General features: G+C 41.4%; 1 protein-coding gene across 1 annotated transcript in view; it reads right to left on the bottom strand.

Annotated features, from left to right (window-relative positions):
* The window catches only part of LOC122814218 (pleckstrin homology domain interacting protein), a 2625611-nt gene that overhangs the window by 2312199 nt on the left and 286275 nt on the right, over positions 1-27137 (bottom strand). Inside the window, 1 exon segment of the mRNA XM_044086823.1 lies at positions 19781-20002. Within this exon segment, the coding sequence (XP_043942758.1) occupies positions 19781-20002 (222 nt within the window).

The raw sequence follows: 27137 nt of genomic DNA on the forward strand, positions 1-27137 counted from the left end.
TAAGGCTTGAGAAGTTTTTAGCCTGGTTAAGGCTGGGGATAGAAACTTCAAATGAGACAGACTGATGATCTGATCTCACCAGGGAAGAACATATTATGGTTAGTGGTGCAGTGGTTGCCCATGTTTGTGAGAACCAAGTCCAGAATGTTATCTCCCCTTGTGGGGGATGAGACGAGCTGGACTAGTGTGTAAGAATTAATGAAGTCAAGGAATCGTTGGGTGAGTGCATTAGTGCAAGAATAGTTTACCCAGCCTATGGTGTGGTAGTTGAAGTCACCAAGGATCAGGGTGTTAGGGGGTACCTTGATTGAGTCAAGCAGGTCCAAGCAGGAGGAGTGGGTTTTCCTGTGTCATGGAGGTGGTCTATAGCTGGCTATAACTCGGATGGGTGTCTTGCCAACTGTCATCTTCCTTACGTGTTAAAAAAAGGGAAAAAAAAATCCTGCGGCATTAATTTACCAGTTAGCTCAGTGAGTTAATGTTAAGGTTTCCTGTGGCAAGGGTGCAGGGTTTAAAGTCTTTTTCACCCCTTTGTACTTTTCATCTTTTTTTTTTTCTTTCTTTGTAACATTACATTTCTGCTGTCTAGTGGCGATGTACAAGACTTATATATGTTGTGGTAAGGTACAAGATTAGAATCTTTTTTTACTGTATTTAAAGCATGCTACTTATAGCATCCCTGGTGTCTAGCAGTGCCCCCCCTTTTTCATTTAATTATTAAGTGCGTTTAAGGCATACTACATAGAGTATCCCTGACTGCATGTCTTCAGACTTATACCTGGTGCCTACTGGTCCCCCCCGACCCAAAAGTTGAAGCTCATTAGTGTATGGGCATGTGGATGCATGACACACAGACGCACTCACAGACACAGACAGACGCACAGACGCACACAGCCACAGACACGCACACAGACATGCACACAGACATCTAACTTACTCCCTTGCTAATTTCCCTATTGCGACCTCCCAGATACACATACTGTACATATATACATACATACATACACAACCTCCTAAGATTACTTCATCACTAAACTCTGTACCACTTGCCTCTACTGCAATAGATGAACACAGTTTTTTGGCTGTGTTCATTACCAAGAGCAGCCAGAAGCGGCCATGCTACCTTACACATTCAGTTTGGGGGGAAAACACATTGCTAATCAGCATATGCCTCTCCCCTGGAATGCCTCATAAGCATCTAGCACAGCCAGAGGCGGCAAACTGCAGTGCTACAGCATCGTGGTAGGGCTGTCTCTGAACACAAAAGTTAGAGGTCTAACTTTTCCTTAATTCAGGCTAGTGTCTGGATGTTCTCATTGCAACCGACTCAATTAGGGGTAAGATACATACATCTATAGGGATGATAATTTGCTAAGAACATTTGTGCCTTTCCAGCATCAAGCTTCATGATACTAGAGATGCATCTGCTATACTTCAGTGTAGTTTTAACTATAAAAACATAAAAAAAGCATGTAGGTTAAAACAATGCGACAACTGGTTCATTTCTACAAAGCAGTCAGAGAAATAATGGAACTACTGGAGTTTTTACATGAAAACAGTATAAAGCCCATTTATTCCAGTATTTTACATGGAGGTTCTAAGTTTAAGAAGCCAAACATGCACCAAGGTATTTCTACCTGCTCATACTCCATACTCCAAAAAACGTGGTTTGGGAGAGTACCTTTAACACTTGTATAGTACTGAAAAGTATTCCCCACAAAATAGAAACAAAAGTAAAACTGGAAAAAAGTCAAAACATTGGATGTTAGAATGAACCAAATTCTTCCAGTCTACAGAACCTCAAAGGAAAGTGGGCTACATAGCCTAGGGACCAGAAGGAGGGAACCTATAATTCAGCAATTATACTTTTACTAAAACATCTACTGTTAGGTTGAGCTACTCACACAAATGTATCATGTTTATCATAGGTGTTAATGTTGTGGTGTTCATTCCTTTTCTATGAGGAGAGTACCTTAGTAGTATTGAAGTGCCCCGTTAGAATGTGGTAATATATTTAAATTAAACAGAAAACGCTAAGACCGCCCTGCTTTTTAATTGACTATTTAATCTATAATGCTTATTCTATGAATTTGGGGGGAAAAGGTGGGGAGCTAAATTATTTGGATGACAACAAACTCGGAAAAGTACAGTTGTGTACACTTACCATAAATGTAGATGTTCGAATGTATTCACTGTTGCAGTCATTACATTTGGGTAATCTGCTGGCAGGTTGCCCTCAGTCGGCCTGAATATGAAAGTATTGGGTCCTGCTTCGGTTGCTGTCTCCTCTTCCATGACGTCAGGGGTATAAAACATGCAGCCAACGCCATTTTCTTTAGTTTTTCTTGCCCCAGATGTCAGGTGCCCCTCAAATGGGGAGCAAAAAAAAAAATTTTTTTTTATATAGATATACATATATATATATATATATATATATACATATATATATATATATATATATATATATATACATATATATATATATATATATATACATATATATAGATAGATATAGATAGATAGATAGAGAGAGAGAGAGAGAGAGAGAGAGATAAACAAATATGCAATTGTAACATAAACTTTACCTTCATCTAAAAACAAAACAAATACACCACAAAGGCTGTAGAATATAGCGAAGAAAAGAGAAGTTCTAGGAAAAAGGGGGACGGCGGGTAGGTAACTGCAGTGGCAAAGCCTGCCCTGGACTTAGAGAAGAGAGGCAAATGATAATGCTTTGTAAACGTATGAACTGAGCTCCAAGTAGCAGCTTCTAGAATGACTCTGGTTGGCACCCCTCTGAGAAAAGCTGCTGAGGTAGATGCAGCCCTGGTGGAATGTGACCAGATTCCCTTGGGCACCGGTTTACCATGATGCAAATAGCAGAAACGAATGCAGTGGCTTATCCACTTTGAAATAGTCTGCTTTGAAATAGCCTTCCCCTCTGATCCTGCAGCAAATGCCACCAGTAGCTGCTCAGACTTTCTTAGTGATTTGGTCCTGTTTAGTAGAATCTTAGTTGTCTGTGTAGTCTGTGTACGTCCGAGGAATGCAGAATCCGCTCCCCCTTGTTCTGCGGATTTGGGTAAAAAGTTGGCAGGTAAATAGTTTGGTTAAGAGCCACATTGGATACCACCTTAGGCATAAAGGAAGGATTGGTCCTGAGGGACACCCTGTCCGGGTAAAATGTAATAAAAGGCTCCACAGCCATGAGGGCCTGTAGTTCTGAAACCCTTCTTGCTGAAGTGATTGCCAGAAGGAAAGCCATTTCCCAAGATAAAAACTTTATATCCGCAGTAGCTGCTGGTTCAAATGGAGGCAGGGTTAGCTTTTCCAACACAAAATTGAGGTCCCATGCAGGAGTTGGTTATCTTCTGGGGGGGGGGGGGGCTTTAAATTTTTGGCCCCTCTAAGATACTGTTTTAGCAGAGGATGAGAAAAGAGGGGATGCTCTGTGTTGTAATGAGCCGAGATGGCAGAGGCATGGATTTTTATTGATGAAAATAATAGGCCCTTGTCAAGCATCTCAGTCAAGTATTGCAAAATCTGAGGAATATTTGGCTTTGCTGTGTCAGTCTCTTGTGCTTGGTTCCACGCACAGAATCTCTTCCATTTATCAGCATACGATTTTCTAGTACTAGGCCTTCTGGCTTCCAAAATGACATCGATTACAGATTTACTGAGAGGTGTTGTTTGAATAATTACATGATCAGCCATGCTGCCAGGTTCAGAGTTTGGAGCTGATTGTGCAGAATTTGATTGCTCTGCTGAGACAGTAGATGAGGTATTTGAGGCAAGTACCAAGGAGGGAGTTGAGACATATTCCTTAGAATTGGGTACCAGTGCTGGCGAGGTCAGTCCGGGGCAATTAGGATCATTTTTGGTTTTTCCTGTCTGACTTTTCATAAGTCCTTGGGAAGACTAGGCAGAGGAGGAAAGGCATAGACTGACAAGTTTTTCCAACTGAAGGATAGAGCATCCACTTTCGATGCTTGTCTGTGATAAGTCATTGTGCAGAATTTGTCCAGTTGATAATTCTGGGGAGAGGCAAATAGATCTATGTCCGGACTCCCCCATTTCTCTGTTATCATGCTGAAGACTTGTGGATCCAGTTTCCACTCATGATGGTCCATAAGATTTCTGCTTAGGTCATCTGCCAGAGTATTTTGTCTTCCTGGCAGGAGATGAGCTTTAAGATGTACTTGTTAAGTCAAAGCTGTGTTCCACAATGCCATGGCTAGTCTGCAAAGGGGGTAGGAATGTGTACCTCCCTGCTTATGTACCACATAACCGTGGTATTGTCCGTCTTTATCAGTAGTTGTCCTGGATGAATTAAGTCCTTGAAGGCTGTCAATGCATTCTGAACAGCTAACATCTTTCTGGTTAACATGCAGATGCATTTGTTTTGGGCTCCATATGCCCTGAATGCATCTCTCCGCCAGGTGGGCCCCCCAAGCATAGTCTGATGTGTCTGTAGTTAAGGTTTGGATGGCAGGGGGTAGAGTGAAAGACCGTCCCATGTTCTAGTGACATGTCTCTGCCCACCAAAGAAACTCCTGTTGTAGGCAGGGAATGAGAGGAATCACTTGTTTCCAGACCGTGACAATGTTGACTCCATAAACTTTTTAGATACCACTGTAGTTTCCTCATATGCAGTCTTGCATATGGAATTAGTAGAATGCAGGATGCCATGAACCCCATAGCCTGCAGAATTTGTCTTGCAGATAACTGGGGTTTTGTTGCCATCTATTTGCCTCTCCCCAGAATTATCAATAGTCAGTTGCCTTTGTTTGTCTGGCGTAAGGTAAGCCATCTGGGCAGTTGCATTCAAGCTTGCTCCCAAGAATGTAATCTTTTGAGAGGGTACCAGTTGTGATTTCTTTTCGCTATCGCGCACTTGGCATGTTAGAAGCCTTTTTACAAATGCCAGATGTTGAAGAAGAATGTCCTTGTTTTCTGCGTGAATGAGACAGTTGTCCAAGGAAGGATATATATTTGTATGCTTCTTTGTCTGCAAAACGCAATTACTGGTGCCAGGCACTTTGTAAAGACCCTGGGCACAGTAGATAAACCAAAGGGCAGTGTAGAGAATTGGTAATGCATAAAACCAGCCTTGAAACGGAGGTATCTTCTGCACGATTCCCTTATTGGGATATGCAACTATGCCTCTTAAGTCTAGAGTCACTAGCCTAGCTTTCTTGCTCAGCATGGGCAGAAGCTGTTGCAAAGTCAGCATTTTGAATTTTGGGATGTCCAAGAATGTGTTCAAAATCGATAAATCCAGTATTGGGTGCCAGGCATGGTCTTTTCTGGGTACCAAGAACAGTCTTGAGTAAAACCCTTGCCCTTTTTCCTGTTCTGGTACTGGCTGAATAGCCCCCATATCCATGAGGGGCGTAACTTGTTTCTGTGCCTCTGCCCATTGATTTTTTTGGCAGATCTGGCCATTCGGAATTGGCAAGGTTTGGAAATGAAATCTGTATCCCTGGGATACTACGTTTAATACCCACTTGTCCTGGGTTATTAAAGTACAGTTTTGTACCTACCATAAATGTAGATGTTCGAGTGTACACCCTGCTGCAGTCATCCACTTGGGTTATCCTGTCGTCAGGCGGTCCCGCAGTTGGCCGGAATTCCAAAGTCTTGGTCCGGCGTCGGTTGCTGTCGCTTCTTCCCTGACGTCAGTGTGCCAGGGGTATATATAATGCAACAGACGCCATTTTCTTCAGTTTTTCTTGCCCTAGATGTCAGGTGCCCCCAAAAAGGTGGTCAGTAATTAGTATCAAATTGAGTAAACTTTGCACAAACACAAAATCCCTTCAACTATAAGCAAATACATCAGTAAGGTATTGAAGAGATTTAGCCAGTAGATCAGAGGGGATGGAGGGAGGGTAACCTGGACTGCAGCAGGGTGTACACTCTAACATCTACATTTATGGTAGGTACAAAACTGTACTATGTTCATCGTGTTACCCTGCTGCAGTCATCACACTTGGGTTGAATCCCAAAGCTAAGGATGGGAGGAGGTATCATAGAGGGTTAGAGGAGGCTAGAAGGCCCTGCAGAACTGCAGTGGCGAAGGCCGCCCTAGTCTTAGGGTAAAGAGATAAGTGATTGTGTTTGGTAAAGGTGTGTACTGAACTCCAAGTTGCAGCTTCCAAAATCTCCTTGGTTGGAACCCCCCTGAGAAAGGCTGTAGAAGTAGCTGTTGCCCTGGTAGAGTGTGGCCTAATGGTAGCAGGAACTGGTTTTCCATGATGGGTATAGCAGAAACGTATGCAATGACCTATCCGTTTGGAAATGGTTTGCTTTGATATAGCCTTCCCTTGAGAAGCTGTAGCATAGGATACAAAGAGCTGGTCAGATTTTCTGAAAGTCTTAGTTTTGTCCAAGTAGTAACAAAGTTGCCTGTGAGTGTCCAAGGAATGCAGGAGTCTCTCACCTTTGTTCTGTGGATTTGGGAAGAAGGTGGGTAAGTTGATGGTTTGATTTAAAGCCACACTGGAAACCACCTTAGGCATAAAGGAAGGATTAGTTCGTAGAGAAACTCTGTCTTGATGAAAAATGAGGAAAGGTTCCACTGCCATTAGTACCTGTAGCTCTAAGACTCTTCTAGCTGAAGTTATTGCTAGCAGCAGGGCAGTCCTTCCATGATAGGAACTGAAGTTCTGCAGAGAAAGCTGGTTCAAAGGGAGGTAGCATTAGTTTTTCCAGAACAAAATTCAGGTCCCATGTTGGTGTAGGAGCTCTCCTGGGTGGTCTAATGTTTTTTGCCCCTCTGAGGAACTGCCTTAGAAGTGGATGCGAAAATAAAGGTGGATCCGTGTTGTAGTGGGCAGAAATAGCTGAAGCATGGATTTTAATGGAGGAGAAAGAAAGTCCTTTGTGAAACATCTCAGTTAAATACTGTAGAATGTGAGGCTGAATTGTGTCTTGGCCTTTAGCTTGGTTCCAGGCTCAAAACCTTTTCCATTTGTCAGAATAAGCCTTCCTGGTGCTTGGCCTCCTAGCTTCCAGAATAACATCCATAACTGCTTGGGAAAGAGGAGCTGGCTGGATGCTTAGTTGATTTGCCATGCAGCCAGATGTAAGGTTTTGAGCTGGCTGTGAAGAATCTGATTGTTTTGTTGTGTGAGCAAATGGGGAGTTTGTGGTAATATCCATGGTGGGCCGTGGGCCATATTCTTCAATAGCGGGTACCAGTGCTGGCGTGGCCAGTCTGGGGCTATGAGAATCAGTCGTGGTCTCTCCTTTTTGACTTTCAGAAGCACCTTTGTGAGGAGAGGCAATGGAGGGAAGGCATATACTGTCAGGTTTTTCCAACTGAAAGAGAGTGCGTCCACTTTCCAAGCTTGATGGTGAAGTGTCCTTGTACAAAATTTTGTTAGTTGGTAGTTTTGAGGACTGGCAAACAGGTCTATGTCTGGAAGGCCCCATTTTTGAGTGATCATTGTAAATACTTTTGGATCTAGTTTCCACTAATGGGGATCCATGATGTTTCTGCTGAGGTCGTCTGCCAATGTGTTCTTCTGTCCTGGCAGGAATTGAGCTTATAAATGAACTTGGTAAGCTAGAGCTGTGTTCCATAAGATCATTGCTTGCCTGCATAGAGGGTAGGAATGAGTACCCCCTTGTTTGTTTATGTACCACATTACTGTGGTGTTGTCCGTCTTTATTGTAAGTTGTCCTGGATGTAATAGATCCTTGAAGGCTGTCAGAGCTTTCTGTACAGCTAGCATCTCTTTTTGATTGATGTGCAGATTCCTTTGATCTGCAGTCCATACGCCTTGAACGCACTGTCCTGCCATGTGAGCCCCCCAGGCATAATCTGATGCATCTGTTGTGATAGTTTGCCTGGCTGGGGGCAAGGTGAAAGGCTGACCCTTGTTGAGGTGACATGCCTGTGACCACCACAGAAATTCCTGTTGTAGGCAGGGAATGAGAGATATCATTGTGTCCAAGCTGTGGCTGTGTTGAGACCATACGCTTTTTAGGTACCACTGTAATTTCCTCATATGCAGCTTTGCAAATGGTATTAGTAGTATGCAAGGTGCCATGAAGCCCAAAGCCTGCAGAATTTTTCTTGCAGTTAATTGGGTCTTTGTTGCCATTGTTTTGAAATATTGAGTCAGTTGTTGTTTGTCTGGCGTAAGATAAGCCTTCTGGGCCGTTGTATTCAAGCTGGCACCCAGGAATGTCATATTTTGTGAGGGTACTAGTTTTGACTTCTTTTCGTTTACTGTGTACCCCAGGCAATTTAGTAGATGTTTTACAAAAGCCAGATGATGATGTAAGAGAATGTCCTTGCTTTCTGCTTGGATGAGGCAGTCGTCCAGGTATGGGTATATTTGAATTCCTCTTTGTCTGCAGTATGCAATTACTGGTGCCAGGCATTTTGTGAAGACTCTGGGCGCAGTAGATAAGCCAAAGGGCAGTGCAGAGAATTGGTAATGGGTTGAACCTGCAATGAAACGGAGGCATCTTCTGCAACTTTGTCTGATAGGGACATGCAGGTATGCCTCCTTGAGGTCCAACGTTACTAACCATGCTTCCTTGCCCAACATGGGAAGAAGCTGCTGTAGTGTTAGCATCTTGAATTTGGGTACTTGTAAGTAAGTGTTTAGAATTGAAAGGTCCAGAATTGGTCTCCAGGCATTGTCCTTTCTGGGCACTAGAAAGAGTCTTGAGTAAAATCGTTGGCCTTGCTCTTGAGTAGGTACCAGTTGAATGGCCCTCATGTCCATGAGAGCTGTAATTTGTTTTTGTGCCTCTGCCCATTGATTTTGTGGCAGGTTTGGCATTCCTCTTTTCATTGGCAAGGTGTGAAAGTGGAATCTGTATCCTCGTAAAATTATGTCTAGGACCCATTTGTCCTTTGTGACAATGTGCCAGCTGTCTGAAAAAAGTGCGAGTTTTCCTCCCAAGGGGGCTGCCAAGAGAGTGTTGCTTGGCCAGATGAGGTGCAAGTCACTGAGTTTGCCTTCTGGTTGATTGGGACCTGTCTTCTCCTCCCTTCTGTGTTGTAGTGCCCCATTGGCGAGGTTTGTACTGGGCTTGTGGTTGTCCTCTGCCTCTTGGACGTCTGTATTTACCCTTCTGTGGTCTGTCAGTAGCTGGAAAGGACCAATTTTTTGTTGGCCAGTTTCTGCTGAAGCGAGGGGGTTGTACCTGTAGGAAATCTTCGACTGTCTGCATAGATTTTGCCTTATCCTCCATTTTCTTTAAGATGACTTCTGCTTTAACTCCAAAAAGAACATCCTGCTGTAAAGGAAGCATCTAGAAGTTTTGCTTTAACATGATCAGGCAGAGTTTGTTCCTTTAACCAAGCATGCCTACGTATAACAGACCCAGTGACAGCTGCTCTGCAGGAGGCCTCCATAGAATCAAACCCACATTGTAAGGTATGTTTGCCCACCTGTTCAGTGGCATGCAACAGATCCTGCATTTCTTTCAATTCAGATTGTTGAGGGAGAGTGGTCATTCTTTGCTTTAACTGAGAGATTAGGAATTGCTGATACTTAAGCATGTGAAATTGGCAATTTAGTGCCCTTATAGCTAGTGTGGCTGAGGTGTAAACCTTTTTCCCCCACCTGTCTAGTGCTCTGGAATCCCTCTCAGAAGGTACAAGATTTTTAGCCATAGAAGCTTTAGCCCCCTTGGGACCCTGGGAGATTGTGGGAATCAGGCACTCTATAGTATCCGTCAGGCTTAGCCGGCGCAGAAGGTAGAGAGTCTGGGTTCAAACTGGATTCTAAGTAAACATCATCCACAATGTCCAAAACTGGTGGGATGGCAAGTGGTCTGTGTTGGGGGAGTAAAAGAAACTCTCTGAGCCTTTTCTTTTAGTCAGAGTAGTCCTGACCTTCCCAGTGAAAATGTTCCCTCATAGTGTGTAAAGTTTCCCCAAAGGAGTAGTCTTCAGGAGGAGAAGCTGAAGGAATGGAATCCTCAGCATCAGAATCTTCATAAGGGGAGAAGGAGTAATCTTGGTCCTCAGAGGAGTCTGAAGAAATGGACACTTGTTCAGAGGATGCATAATCTTCCTCTTGTCTACGCCTTTTGTCAGGAGGGGGCTGGGAACCCGATTAGAGAGATCAAATCTTCAGCCATTTTGAGCATCTGTTTCTTAGGCATGGGGCCTTGAACAGGGGACTGAAGTGCAGTCCTTTTTGATTTAATAGGAGTCTTAGAAAACGTTTTAATGGTGAGCGTCGTCGGTCTGAAAACGCCTTCAGAAACTGATGGCGTTTCTGCAGCACCGTCTTCTGCAGCAATGTCGTCGGTAGGGCCTGAACTAAATGGCTGCGTCGGCCTGGTACATTCCGCCAAAATTTCCGAAGCGGTCTCGGGTTCCAGATCTGCGGTAGTCAGGGGCTGCGTCGGAGCCTCACTGAGAACCGGAGACCGGACCAGCCGAGGCCTCGAAATCTGGCTTAGGCCTGGGCTGTCTGTCCTTATCCTTGCGGTTTTTGCGCACGCCGGTAGTCGGTTGCTCCGACGACATGGTGTAGTTAAATTTCCTACCGAAGTAGTGCCATGCGAAATCAAAGTGTCTTTTAATAGTACGCTTATTAAACCTAGCACAAAAACGACAACTAGTGACGTCGTGGTCTGAGCCTAGGCAAGGTATGCAAAAGAATGAAAATCCTTATGAGGTATTTGCTCCCCACAAGAAATACAATTGTTAACTTTTTCTGACATCGGTCTGAGGCAAGAAAGGTTTCCCCAACGGGGTACTTAGCTTTATAGAAGACTTCGGTCTGAAATTCAAATTCGAAAATCTCAGGAGTCGGCCGACCGGCACTTGCGAACTGCTTCTGCTTCGGGCACCGTGCGGCAAGAAAGACTGAAGAAAATGGCGTCGGTTGCATTATATATACCCCTGGCGCACTGACGTCACGGAAGAAGCGACAGCAACCGACGCCGGACCAAGACTTTGGAATTCCGGCCGACTGCGGGACCGCCTGACGACAGGATAACCGAAGTGCGATGACTGCAGCAAGGTAACATGATGAACATCTGCAAATTTTGAGCACGAAGTGCTAATTTTTCCCCTAAGGGGGCGGCCAAAAGATAAGTGCTTAGTGATGGCAGAGGGAAGTCATTGAGACTGTTTACTGTAGGGTTGTGCTTTGTTTCCTCCAGATTTGGAGGTAGAGGCACCCCATTGCTTTGACCTGTAAGAACCCTATGATTGGTATCTAGAGCCTTTTGAGCGCCTGGATTTGCCCCATGAGGCTCTGTCGGACACAGGAAAGGACCAATTTTTTGTAGGCCAGTGTCTACTGAATCTTGGTGGCTGCACTTGTAAGAAGTCTTTTACAGTTTGCATAGACTTTGCTTCGTCTTCCATTTTCTTTAAAACCTCTTCTGCCTTATTACCAAACAGAGCATCATGCTGTAAAGGTGCATCCAACAATTTAGCTTTAACATGATCAGGCAGATTTTGCTCCTTGAGCCAGGCATGCCTTCTAATCACAGATCCAGTAACTGCGGCCCTGCAGGAGGCCTCCAAGGAATCAAAACCACACTGCAGAGTACACTTTCCAACCTGTTCTGCTACATGCAATAATTCCTGTAATTCTTTATTTTCCACACATTCAGAAATCATCATTTTCTATTTCAATAATCCCATAACATGCTGTTGATATATAAGCATAAGAAACTGGCAGTTTAAAGTCCTAATTGCCAAGGTTGCAGACGTATAAACCTTCTTTCCCCATCTATCCAGCGCCCTGGAATCTTTATCAGAGGGGGTAGGAGTCTTAGCTGTTGAGGCCTTTACATCTTTAGGACCCTGTGAGATAGTGGATTTTTGAATAAAACTTTGTGGGAGTCCGGAACCCTGTAATATCTGTCTGGCTTACTAGGAGCCGGAGGCCATGCTTGGTGGGGTTGGGAACCCCTGATCAAGGTAATTAAGTCTTCAGCCATTTTGATCTGTTTTTTGGGCATAGAGGCCTGAGCACGTGGCTCATGCGTCATTTTTTTTTAGCCTTAGAAGTTGCTTTTGTCTTTGTTTTTAAAGCTGGCGTCAGTTTTATATAGAAATGCTGAGGCCTGAAAACACCCTCAGAAGCTGGTGCCTGCTCAGCAGCTCTGGACCCATCCGAGGGAGAGACATCCGTGGGTACAATACTCTGAGAATCTCGCAGCATGCCGGACTCCACATGGGTCTCGGTAGAGGCCTGCGACTCGAAAGTAGTGAGTATCAGGGGCTGCGAAAGCGCCAGAGTACCGGCAAACCGGCAACTGGCTTAGGAGAAGCTTCACCGTCAGTTTTGGACCTCGACAGTCTGTCTCTGTCCTTTACTTTGGGTTTTTTGTGAACTCAGGTAGTCTGATTGCTATCCGACGACATTTCAGGGTAGTTAAATCTGTTTCTAAAATATTCTGAAGCAAAGATACACCGACGCTTAACAGTGCGTTGGTTAAATCTAGCACAAAACTGACAGCAAGGCACGTTATGATCTGGGCCTAGGCAAGGAATACAGTACAAATGGAAATCCTTATGAGGTATTTGCTTCCCACAAGTAATGCAATTATTAACTTTTACTGACATCGATATGGAGCAAGAAAAAGTTTCCCCAACGGGGTACTTAGCTTTAATAGAAGACTTCGGTTCTGAAACTCGAATGCAAAAATTTCAGGAATCGGCCGACCGGGACTTGCGAACTGCTTCTGCTTCGGGCACTGCGCGGCAATAAAGACTAAAGAAAATGGCGTTGGCTGCATGTTTTATATCCCTGAGGACCTGACGTCATGGAAGAGGAGACAGCAACAGACGCAGGACCCAAGACTTTGATATTCAGGCCGACTGAGGGCAACCTGCCAGCAGATTACCCAAATGTAATGACTGCAACAGTGAAACACGAAGAACATCCTTATGTTAGGTAGGGTACGGCTATTTGTACACAAGGGCTTACACTTCTGGCTAACATAAGATACTAGGAGCACCACCTGATTTAAAAAGTGACAGTTTTTTTCAAAGAAAAAAATTAAAATCACAAGAATAAATGTCTCCTTGATGGTCTGAGGTGCAACACTACCTTTAGAAACTACCTGACAATGAAATGAGAGGACGATGGATGGTGCAAAGTAACGTATTAAGGAAAAACTGAGAATAGCATTATGATGGAAGCATGAGAAAGCTGCCTTGTCTGATGTTCTGCTAAATACTTTAGAACCTGAACATCATTACACTTGTTATCAATATCTTTAAACGTGCACAAAAGAAAGAAGCAAATTAAGATTTTGTAGTGCTTGCTTTTCTAACTTCTTTGCAGAATGCAAACCACCTCCTCTGACAACCAATTAGAAAAAAAAGTCTGACAGGCCTCACACAGCCAACATCAGCCTCTTTGGTTTTCAGTGAACTAAAACTCATATTTGGGTTAGCAGGGTGCAATGTTGTTGCATGAACAAAAAGGACCATACTTGCATAGCTGACTCAGTAAGATAAACCACGGCTGTCTGAGCCAGAGAGACATTACTGATAACATTGTGCCCTGTATAATCTTTTGCAGCATCTTTGGAAATAGGGACAGGAGCAAGAGTATTTAAAGCAGATCTTAGTGCCATGGGATGTCAAAAGTATCTGTTGTCCAACCTTTTCCTACAAGGAAATCCAGAAATCCAGAGCACCCAGTAACTGGTAATTTTTGCTCGATGTGAAGAGCTCTATCCATAGCAGATACTATCCTGTGTGTTAGCAACTACAGCAGCACTTCAGGGGTGGGGGGGTTAGGGGGTCTGGATTCTATCTGAAGCTGGCAAGAGTGCTTCTTCTCATATTGCCTGCTATCATATTCTGGGACAAGGATAACCAAGAAGCTTGAAGTTGTACATCTTATCTGAACAGCCAGCTCCCATACTAGCACTGTCAGTCCGCACAGTCAATAAAAGTGAGTGCTTCCCTATTCTTGTGTACTATATCAGTGCTGTACTGACAAATCTAAAAGTTCCTTTCAAAAGCATTCATGGCCAAACACAGCACCATCTTCCCCCGATAATGACCTGCTTTTTCTGCATGGTCTTGTTCCAAATCCCTCAAACCTTGAATTGCATCAGGCATGCCCCCAACCCAGGCAAGGTTAGAGTATCTGTGGTAAATGCTTAGTCCCCCTGAAGGAAATACCATGTATTGGCCTTGGGAGAGTTTAACTCGCTAGGCCCTCCAGGTGAACTACTTTATGACTGGGGTTAGTGGAATTATACGATGAAAAAGGTGGCAATGTCGTTACCAGATTCCTGAAGGTGCTAATGTACCCTTCTCATAAGCAACCAGGCTAAAGACACCACTAACACTGGTGCCAACATGCATAAAGATCCTCCATATTCCTCTGTCTGTCAAATGAGCCTCTAGTCAGGTCTGAAAAGAATAGCTTCAAATGGTGGGTCTGTTCCTTTGGAAAGTAAACACACCACTTTTCCATGTCCATGATAGAGTCCAGAAAAAATCCTGAATTCTCTGGGACTCTGTTCAGTTTTGGGAGGTGCAGAAAGAACCTCAGGCTGAGCAGTCCAATCAACAGTAAAGCTCAAAGAACTTCTCTCTTTCACCAATATAGACTGGATCAGAAGTCATCAAGGTATGGATAAATGTACAACGCTGCATCCTTAAAGCAGGTACTAGTACACATCACTCAGTGAAAACCCATGGTGTACTGAAAATACCAAAGGTTACAGAAGTAAACTGGAAGAGAAACTCGCCCACCTTAAACCTCAGATACTGCCTGTGGTTCCTACAAATGGGGATGGGGAAGTAGGCAGCTTTCACGGTTAAGGTGTGGTCCCTACAAATGGGGATGGGGAGGTAGGCAGCTTTCATGGTTAAGGTGACTAAGAAGGCAACAGAAAGTAAAAGGAGACTTGAAATTAAGCATCCTAAAGTTTGGCTATTTTCAAAAAAATTTCATTAATCTAGAAAGTTACAAGAAGGTATTTTAGACCAATTTTTCTTTGGGACTCAGAAGAGTGTGAAGTAGAAACTCTTCCTGCTTCTCCCAAACATTTTTCCACCAAGTCACATGTGATTAACAGCTCTAACACCTCCACTACTAAGTGTGTTTCATCCCAACAGACTGGAGGAATGCCCATAAAGTGAGGAACTGCCTGAATTCTAGCTCCTTCTCAGAGTTCTTCCTGGGGAAGCTTCTGTATGGACATATGCAGAACAAGTTCCTCTAGATGGGGTGCTTCTGTACTAAGCATCTCCGTTTGCTTGGCATTAAGTGTAATCACCTGGAGCTTTGGCATTCTTTGGAACTGAAACCTGTAATACTACCTGTAAGAGACACTTCACCTGTCTGTAAACAGTTAACATGCCTCTAACCTAATTTATGCAGAGAGGGAATGAAAGAATTTGGGGTGAGGACAGGGGATGGAGCCTTGATGCAATCACGACAGTTCCCCATAAGGTATGCAACCCCAAGGACACTGCCTTGGTGTTGATAAAAGGGGCAACTTTTAAAGGAGTGGTTCATGGTCATAGTTGGGATAGGCAGTTGAGATTTGCCTAGTCAAATAATTTTTGTTTCTGCTTATCCTCCAGTACTTCACTGGCTAGAAATCCAAACAGCAGGCCCAAGACCAAGAATGTACTAAGCATTTGATCTTTGACATCCTCTGGCAGGAACTGTAACTTCAGCCAGGCATATCTGAGTATCCTATGGCATATGGCAGGCATCCTAGATGCTGCATCCACATCACCACATCCACACTGGGCAGCACATCTATAAACCTATGACGCCAGAAAGGCCTAATCCATGATTTCTGCTTTCACAGTAGCATCAGTCTTCCTCTCAGTCTTTGTCTTTAACTGTTTTAGGACATCAGTTTGTTCTTTAAATATATGGATATGACAATTAAGTGCTTTGAAAGCAATTGTGGCTGGTATGTACACTTTCTTCACAAAACAGAGTAGGATGCATCTCTCAGAGTTATTGGTAAGACTGCTGGAGGCTGGAACCCGTTTGGACCCTTTGTCAAGATCCATGGACACTACTGCTGCATCTGCAACAGGATTCTTACAAACAAATGTACAGGTCCCAGGGACATTAAAAGTGTTTAGTCTTTCTAGGAGGAGAGGGGCTGTGAGCAAAGTTCCAGTGAGGTTGCCAAAAAACATCCCTCAAAGCCTTCAGGGTTAAAATGAATGGCGACAGATTTAAGTGGATTAAAAGCCGTGAATACAGATGCATCTTTTCACACTGTCATAGAATTCCTTGGCCTCCCATGTGAAGTGGACCTTCATCTTTGATAAAATATCACCAAATGAGATGTCTGAGGGGAGAACCAGAGTACAGGCTGCTGTCTTTGTCAATGTCAAGCCCTAAGGAGGAACACATCTGTGAGATATCCAAGGAAAGGGAGGCTCCCACTGCTGACAGTTAGTCCAGCCTTGGCTGAAGATTTTGAATGCAAGACAAAGTCCTGCACCAAGCCAATCTGGGGTGAAATCCTGGGAGGAATATGGGCAACTGGACTCATCTGTGACCCAGTCAGAGGCAGGCCGGGGGAGCAAGCATCCTAGATTTATAAACACCAATCCTAGACTTTGGCATTACCACCTCTGAGGTCTAAGTAAAGGAACAGATCTTCTGAACATGTAGCTTTGTTCCAAGATTGTTCTCTTGCAGTAGGATAAGAAGACCACATCCTCCTTCTCAGCAATAAGTTTAAAGATGGACTCAGATCCCCACAGTGACACATCCAAGCTGACAAACTTCAATGAAGGATCAGTTTTTGAAGGCATGCCAGGATCCAATGGTGTGGCAGCCCCCAAAAGGGCTTTGCCTGAACTTTGAGTAAAGGTAGGTGCCAATGCTGGGAATTGCACAAATGTCTCATAAGGTCCAGCATCCTCAGTTCTAAGAGGACTGAATCCTGACATTCTAGTTTCTTGGCATTTCTTTTTCTTCATGTGCTTCTTCATAAATGTATTCTTTTTTTAGAAGAGACTCCATAACTGTATTTGGTACTGAAATAAGGTCACAAAGCTTTTTCCTGTCCAAATAACTGTGGAGCACTAGCTGCTTTCATCTCAGTGTCTTTTTACTAAACCCAGTACAGATGCCACAAAAGAAAACACTGTGGCCTTTTTTTTTTTTTTTTTTTTTTTTTGGGGGGGGGGCAGTAAAGAAAAATACTTTCGACAATCCTTGTGAGGAATTTCTGTGCCACATATGAACTTATGGACTTACTGGAGGCATACAGATTTTAATAGCTGACCACTAAATACAAGAACATCAACAAACTGTGGCAATAAAGAACTGAAGATAAAACAGATACATGCTGACTTTATAGGGGAGCATACAGATACCCTAACATGCTGGAATCTGTCTAGCTGAGAGTTTTTTTAGCAGTGGAAGATTCAGACAGAAATGTGACTGCAATAGTGACTCATCCTATGAAAGCTGGTTCCCTGATTTTTCTCTTCCCCTCTCTTTAAAATTTTTAAGCATCTCTTGCTATGAAGGGCTAAAAAATAAATATTTATCTAAAAGCATGCCCAAAAGATGTACTTTTATGACTTCCTGCAAAGGACGCATTGTGAGCTAGGTTTGTGTATATATTACGGTTCCAGTGTAATTGTGGATCTACTTGTAGACACTGACAGCATCATACTCACATTTATTAGTACTCTTAGAAATTACATTTGGGTCGATCTCCACAAATTGCCTTTTAAGACTTCATCAAAAACGTATGAGACCATATTCTCAAATCAGTCTGTTCATCAGTTTCTCCTTGACATTCAATAATGGCATCTGGCAACTTAAACACTAGTGTAGAAAACAAACATCTTCCTAAAGCAGCCCAGGACCCCTGCTCTTCTTATCATTTGGGAGCATACTAAGGCCTATCACTAGTTTAGATCTCCTTGCAGCTTCCAACTATCACTGATCACCTGTTTTTTCTTTTCTTTTTTTTTTTTTTTTATGTATTTATGGGCCTGTCAGGGATTAATGTGCCAAGGATACCAAATCAAATGTGTTCTCAAATTCTGGAAGACAGGGCTAACCATAAAAGTGCTACTGCACAAGTTCAACATGTCGCCAAAAGACACCTTTGGTAGGGGGAACAAAGAAACAGTCTCCTTATTTAAGCAGCAAATCTGAGATGATTAAGCTAAATCTTACCACCTTCAATTTCAAGGGCCTGTAGAAAGAGAGGAAATTTGTTTTCCTTCGCAGGAGTAGGAAACGCTCTTTGTCAGACAGGTTTGCGACAATGGTGGGTTACTCTACTGCTATACTTCAACATACTCCTTGGCAAGTCTTCTGTAATCTAACATTAGCTGGTTTGTCAACCTAAGGGCAGATGCCCGAGACTCATGCAACTGACCTACCTTGCAACAAAAGGCAATCCCAGTTTAGTACGAGGCCTATTAAATTTGTCAGAAAGGCTCTGCAGCTAACACACACTATTAAAACTGTCAGAATATCCATTGTGCCACATACATTCATATGGGGTAACCAAGATCCTGAATATGCAGAAGTCCTTCATTTGCACCTGGCCCAGATACCTCTGCAACTCCTGTCTAAGCCATGTATAGCAGAAAATAATTCAGTCTCACAGCCTGCCTCCAAAAGGCTAGGGATAGGCAAGCATTCAGTATTACAAAGACCAGGACTGTGGGTACATATCACAACTTGCAGCTCATGGCCAAGGCCTGTAGAAGTGTAGACGATTCAGTACCACTCTCTGCCCTCAAAAGTTTCAGGGCTGAGAAGATATCAATATTACAAAGACCTGTGCAAATGACACACAACAAATTAAGTTCACTGGTCTAGGTCTGGGTAGGGTCTCTAATGCCGCTTGTTCAACACCCACTTCTTTGATAGTGATCTTTTACTGGTGCTCCATTTTTATGACTCTTCTGGTCCTAAACACAATGGAAGAAAGCTCTGAGTATGTATAGCCCACATGAGCAAACACTTTTTTTTTTTTTTTGTCCAAACTTGCTAAAAATGTTTCTATTTGAAGTACCGCCATGCTTAATAGAAGACACCTACTGATCCTATCTTATGCAAAATAAGTACTCTAGATTAAAATATTTTTGGAAGACTCTACTTTCCACATGTACACTTGTAATTTCCAGAAATGCCATGGGACAAAAATAAAACTTTACAATATCCAATCCAGTAAAGTAAAACTTTAAACTGACAACACATTAAGTAACATTTAATAATATAATGATATATCAAAACTCAAACAACTCCATTCCCTCAATGTTACCCGAGGGGGAACAATGAACAGAACAAAGAAAGTGTCATGTATCAAAAAAATGAATAGAGCAAACTGCTCCTCCTTTTAAGCTTTACTTCATACTGACTTCTGGAAGGGAGGCAGACCCTGTCTCAATGAGGACTTCTGTGAAAGGTCTGAAAATAAAGTCGGAAAGAACAATGTTTTCATTTGGCTTCATCCAATACACAAGAAATAATACTACAACACTGATCCCTAAAATAAACAGCATATTTTCACATCAAACACTATGGAAAGAAGAATTTTACAGCCAAAAAATGTTCTACATCAAAGAAAAAGCTTTCAAGATGGTTTTATCAAGTAAAAGGTACTCAGTACAATGGTTTGTTGAACTCTCAATATCAGCAGCTTACAGATTTGAAAGGTTTACAATACTGAAACATGTTTGCACTACTTAACGTTTAAACATCACAAGAACTATAGAAACTACCACTCTCGTTCCCCAAACTTGTACTGGAAAAAGATAAAAATGACCATCACCCAAAAATTATACACCACGAGAGAAGGATTTCACCTGTAGTGATGTAATAGAGGCACTATGACCCTGAAGTACAGCCAATGGTGCACATGTACGAAGACACCAGACTCTGATCATTTTGTCACAACTTCCTGCTGCAATCATAGTGTTCTCGTAGTTGACAGCCATGTCTGAAATTTCAGCTGCATGCCCTCTTAAAGTAGCCAGAAGACGCCCATCATCTGTAGCCCATATTTTGACAAGACAGTCATCTGAACCCTAAAACAATAAAATGTTAATCCAAGAATTACTATTCAATGTTACATGACAATTTTGACTGATTAATCACAGTGGCCAGTAACAGTTAAAGTGTACCAAATTTGATACACTGGTCAGCAATTACCTTAAAAATCCCTGTTCACTGCACACATTTAACCTACACATTCTCAAAACTTAAAACGAAACAGAACTTTAAAAAAGAAAGGCATTTTTAGTTAAACACCATACATTTACTTATACACAGATATGCCAAATTTAAAAACGGTCACATGATAAATACACTTAGAATATCTTAATCTCAACATGCCAAACTGAAACTTTTGCAGATTAGTATCACTGGGCAAGTACCCAAACATAAAACCATTTACATTCAATCATGCAAAAACATACATACACAAATGAAGAGGCTGAAAGAAGTATGATACAAACTCTTGTTTCACAGAACTAACACTGAAGAGAGTTCAGAATACAACCTTTGCTCACATCAGGCTGCATGACAGAACCAAAGTCAAGGGTGCAGCACAATCACTCAGAGCTAAAGATAGCAGGGGAAAGACCCTCTTACATCCTAATTTAGAAATAAATTTTATGAAGATTGCCTACTTTAACATCTTTCAAGCTCTTTCAGTGAATAAAAACATATGGAAAAGCCTAATCACTATGTAGTTCTTGCATAGGCAGTTTTGACAAGCCATTACATTTTGGCTACAGACAAATGGGCAGACACACAGACACAAGCAAATGCAATAAAAAAGCAACCCAAAAGATTCCCACTCAGCTCATTTTTACCCTGTGAAGTTACGTTGTTCCCAAACAACCGGCTGAAAAGCATAAAACAAAACTGCAAACCCTAACTTATAATACTCAAAAAGTTACCAAAACTAGAAACAGACTGTGAAAAGGACACGTGCTGAATAAAATGTCAAAAGCTATGCTTGTCATAAGCAGCATTCACAATTCTCTGAATTTAAAGTCATGCATCACATTTACCACAGCCAGCACATCAATGTTGTCAAACAGCTGCAAATATAAGAGAGGAAAACAGTTCAAACAATGGGTCTACATATTGCACGCTCAGAGGAGCGATTGACAGATAATCGACCCCATGTAAACGAAAGCTTACAACATCGAACCTTCAGAACAGCGATTATTTTCCAATGGAAAACAATCGCTGTTCCAACAAATACATAAAAAACAGTAAAACATTACTTAATGTGGGGGGCTGTGTCCCCCACACACCCCCCTACTTAAATATACCAACTCCGAGATCACACTACAGTGCCGAAATGGCAAAGTAGCGAAAGCGGCCAAACAAATGTTTTCCCAGGGAAAGAATTCGCTGAAAAGTTGCTTCGCTATTTTGCCTTTTCGTGCTTTACTGTTCAACAAAGACGCATTCGACAACCTGCATCTGCGACGGCGTAATAGGCAATCCAAGGAACATCTATTATCCAGTAGAAAAGTAGCAAAAAAATATAACACACCCATTGCTGGAAAACAATCATCATCTCAGGACTCTAACACATGAAAACAGATCCACCAAGCTACACTCCCAAAACCGGATGAAAGACAGAAAGCTGCTCACACCTCACCAGAACACAAGTGAATAGGTTAATATGTGGCTCATTGCGAAAGGGAATTCAGTGCTCAAAATTTTCCAATGGACTTCTGAAAACAGATAGCGCCGATTAGAAAGCTAAGGAAAGCCAAATACATACATGAAAGATTAGAAAATGTGTACTCATCATAAAGTACTACTATGCTAGAACTTCCAAAAGATGCTGAACAAACAAGCATTGCTGCAGTACCATTCATGATATGTGGGGAAAAGCCGCAACAGGTCTGACTTGTACACTTCTGAAAAGATCATGACTCAAGCCACCCCTCCCCTCACAACAGAAAGTAGAGTCCAGGATACAAAAAAAAAAAGGGGGGGGGCAAATAATTTTATCTTCATGTTCATTAATTTCCCCACTCATGGAAGAGGAATATGCTCACTGGAGAAAAATATTCCCTACTTTTTTTTTTTTTTTTGCGCTGAGACATACATATACACACCTACACACATTCACATATTACATACATACACACACAAACACATATATGCAATGCATACATATATACACACACGCACATGCATATACACGTGTGTGTATGCACACACACACACACACACACACACACGGTTTTACTTCAGAATCCTAAAATCACACACACACACATACACACGGTTTTACTTCAGAATCCTAAAATATCACAATCCTGAAATTCCGAAAACGTCAATCTGGAAGCCTAAAATCCTGAAAATTCAAAATCCTCAAAACTCAAAATCATGAATCACAAAATACTGAAAACACACAGGATACATGTACTGACTATAGGCAACACAAACCACATTACATTCCACCAAATATGAGCAGCGGGGCAAGCTCCCCACAGCCCCTGCTACTTAAATATATCAACTCCAAGATTGCACTTCACTACACTATCACGAGTTATGCTGTAGTACAGCAGCTTAAAAGAGAACATTACTAAGGTTACAACAGGCAGTCATGAAACATGATGGTATGTTTGCCATTTTTTTCTGGGGAGTGCAACCTTCGAATTGATATATTTAATTAGCAGGGGGTGTGGGTGGCACAGGGGGGCTTCCCCCCTGCCCATACTTGGTGAAAAGTACTATGCTCTCTCTTGTATCTGTTTTTGTGTTTCCTTGTTTAGGAATATTCTCATTCTTTGTGTCCTGTATATTTTCAGTATTTTGGGGTTCAGGATTTTGAATTTTCAGGACTTTGGATTCCTGATTATGAATTTCAGAATTGTGATATTTCAGGATTCTGAAGTGAAACCACACACACACACACACACACACACACACACACACACACACACACACACACACACACACACACACACACACACACACACAAAATATAAAAAGTGTACAAACCCCTGTTAAAATGCCAGATTTTTGTGATATAAAAAAAGAAACCACAATAAATCATTCTTTTGCTGATATGGATGTATAAACTAAGAACAAGAAATGGCAGTCAAACTTTTAAAACCACAAACACAAGTTCAGCAAGCTAGAAATCCACCCAAGTAGTAGAACGAAACTTTACATCCACTCGTATCGTGAAGTCAAACTGTTAGAAGACTCACAAAAGGCAACAAAGGACGACGAAGTCCACAGATTTAATAAAAGGTTTTAAGCGCTTTTTGTTTGCCTCAGTCGGCTAAACTTCTTCAGAAACATTATTAAAATGAACTGGAAGTCCAATTTATACAAGCAGCTGGTTAATAATTAACCAATTACACGTATTACACATTGTTTTTTGGTAATTAGATTGCCTTTAAATGAGGCAAACAAAAACTGCAGCAACTCTATACGCAAGAAATAAAAATAAAGAAAATTAAATGAGAAAGAAATAGCTAATATAAAAGGAACAGCAACAATCCCAAGTATATAAAAATACTATATAACTCTGAATACACTGTGGTGTAACAACAAAAGTACGCTAGGAACTTAGTTGAAAAAACAGAGTTAAACATCTACGAATGTTTAGTTTTGTTATGTATTAGTAAAACTCTCTATGAAGTAGTTAACAACAGGTACTAGAATACGTTAAGTAGCGGACACTAGTCAACCTCCTATAGCGAAAAGAAATCTACTTCTTTAAACTTTTTAATTTTAAAATACTGCTAATGGAGCAAGAATCATTCAAACCATGTGGATTATAAGCATTAAGTCTAACCTGCCAAGTTAGTTCAATCTCCTCTAATTTCAAGGGTCTAAGCTCACCCCTACTGTCAATCTTTAATTGGTCTATGATGATAAAATTAAAAGCATGCTCTTGGTTAGTGGAAACATGTTCAGCTAATGCATTTTCCAGTCTGTGTTTCTTAATCGCATATTGGTGTTCATATATCCCGTCACGGAGCCTCCGCTCCGTTTTTCCTATGTAGAAAGTAGGGCACAATTTACACCTAGCCAGATAGACAACAAAGCTGGAATTACAGTTAAATTTATCCTTAATTTTACACTGTAAACCACTTATGTCAAAACTGTTTGTCACGTCCACAAATTTACAGTAGTTACAACTTTCACATTTTTTCATGCCATTATAACGGACAATTGGAGTGTTCTTTTGTTCTAAGATGGTCTTCAAGTTCCACCCTCTTCTGAAAGTTACTCTAGGGAAATCACCTAGTTTAGCATATATATTGGAATTAATCTTAAATAATTCTCAATTCTTCTTCAAAATATTGATGCACGAGTTACTGTGCAACGTGTAAGTAGTAATAAAGCTTAAATTATTTTCTTTAACTCTACTATTCTGAATATCGGGACTCGACATCAAGTTCGCAACAGGACCACTATCAGACATAGGAGAAACATTTCTAATCTTGAGAAGTGGCAAATACACTTTATCTAATCTTTTAGTTTTTACTTCATTAATTAAATCATCCAAAAGGGGTTCTGGGTAACCACGATGGATGAACATACTCCTAAGGAGAGAGCATTCTTCAAGAAAGTCTTCTTCTAGGGTTATTCTTGAAGCCCTCACCAATTGGCCCTTTATAACTGACCTCTTTTGGTGTAAAGGATGGCTACTTGAAAAATGGAGGAATGTGTTTGAATACGTACTTTTTCTATAAATCTTAGCTACGAAACTCTCTAACTCCGTTTTTAACCAAACAGATATCCAAATACGCTATCATGTCTGTGTTAAATGTAGATGTAAACTGTAAAAATTGTGTAGTACTATTAAAGTGTTCTAACACGTTGAAACCCATACGTTCATCTCCATTAAATAAAATAAATATATCATCGAGGTAACGTGTATACAAGACCAACGAGTCACGGAAAGTGTTGTTCTTAAACACAAATTCTGACTCCCAATGTGCCATGACAAGATTTGCAATACTCGCTCCGCAGGGTGACCCCATAGCTACCCCCACTTTTTGGAGGTAGAATTGGCCCTGGAACATAAAAAAATTGTTAGACAATACTAAGTCTATAAGTTCCGTAACCAACCTGCTCTCAACTGCTGGAACTTTGTTTTTGCTAAGCATTAAGTCAACCCATTCGATAGCTATGGTATGAGGAATACAAGTGTACAAGTCCTTCACATCAATAGTGAGAAAATTAAAGTTGGCATTAAATTAGAGGGCCTCGATCTTCTTCAAGAATGACCACGAGTCTTCAAAAATATCTAGCCCATGAGAACCAAATTTGTAGAGTATTGCATCCACTACTTTAGCACAAGAATATGTGGGTGAACCTCAACCATCAACTAATGGTCTCAGTGGTAGATTTACCAAATTCTTGTGTATCTTAGGGATGCCAAAAATAAACAGGTATCTAGGGTAAGATGTTGACAGGTAATTGTAAATTCTCTGTTTAATTCTACCTTCAATATACAGGTTCTCAATACAGTTTTTAATTAAGCTATAAGCTTTGTTCACCTCTGAACGTGAACTTACTTCATAGGAACTGGTATTCAATAATACATTCATACGTTCTTGATAGTCACCATTATCAAAAACTACCAATCTCCCTCCCTTGTCCGGTTTACAAAATCGTAAGACTTGAATTTTGATATATTCCAGAAATTCACGTTCTTCCTCACTCATATTGTAGGAAGCCTAATACTTACACAAATTGCTTACCATATGTCGGATATCTAATTCGCAAAGTTGTTCAAATATTTGCAAAACCGGATTCAAAGGGGGATTATACGTACTAGGAATGTAAAACTTGTCATGGTCCACAGTGTTCAAAACATTGTCCATTATTAAATTAAAGTTCAACTTCCTAGTGAACATTTTAATGTCAACAATAGTATTAACCACATTTATTGGTTAAGCTGGAACAAAGGTGAGGCCCTTAGACAGAAATTCTACAACTTCTGCACTACTTTCGATAGATAGATAGAAATTATACAATTTAAAGTCATGTGCTTTATTCATGACAACTACTGGGTGTTGATGGACTTCTTGTCTATCTAAAGAGGCATGACAATCAAAGTCCAGTTGTTGGTCATGTTGCATACTCAACAGAGGAACTATGAAGGCATTATCAGTCATACTTACTGCATCATGATGTTCGATGCAGACTGTCAAGTCCTGTTCTTGTTGGATTTTTGTTGTTTGTTCCTGTGTTGATACAGTTGGAAATTGTTCTGTTTTGGCCTGGCACCAGTACTGGGATCCTGCCGAAAATTCTGCTGTTGCTGGGGGTAACCATTATCTTCATGACCTTGATGAGCACTTCGTAATCTATCACTCCATCGAGTATCACCTTGATCAGTGGGAGTACTGTTGGTTTGACTTCCAGTAACAACAGTATTTCCAACAACATCACTTCTATCTTCATTAGAATTTAACCCCACATTAAAATCACCACTACAGTTATTACTGGTGGGAATGGTATTTGAAGACTTACTTAATTGACCAGGATTAGTGTGATTTTTTTCTCCAAACCTGGGCAAGCGAAGGATCAGGGTAGGCAGTACCAGAAGCATACGCCTTGCTGTCCCTTTCTAAGTTTTTATGCTTATTCATTCTCAACTTAAGTCATGTAATGGTCAATGCTTGTAAACACACGACCATACTCATATTTGTATCTGCTGAACTTGAAATCGAGTTGGATGCTTTTATCAAGATCAGTAACTAGATGTAATAACTCATCAACCCACAAACTATAATGTTTAATCATTAAGTCAAGAAGTTCAAAACCTTGACGATCAAAAGGTTTGACAATCATTGTGGAATGGAGAGTTAGCTTCCAATCCTGTAGGGTATGAGTGCACCGTAACCCTTTCGGCACTACCCTACGTGCAAGACATTCACGAACATATGCAATTTCTAACTGTAATTTTCTTAACTTAATTAAACGTGTGTCAAAAGTTTTCAGCTTTGATACAATGTTGTCAACAGATGGATTATTACTTTGATCTGTAGTTTGATCATTGTTGTCATTACGAAACTCCTGTGAAAAAGAATAACCATCGGCTGTCCACGAAGCCAATGAAACCACATCACTAAAACCTTCAGTCCTAGTCTGTGCTGCTATAGCTGGTTAACCAGGATAGCCAATGGTTTTTCATTTTCACTTCTTGACTTCACGTGA

This window comes from Protopterus annectens, chromosome 1.part1, assembly GCF_019279795.1.
Source record: "Protopterus annectens isolate FY-2018-M chromosome 1.part1, PAN1.0, whole genome shotgun sequence".
Lineage (NCBI taxonomy): Eukaryota > Metazoa > Chordata > Ceratodontiformes > Protopteridae > Protopterus > Protopterus annectens.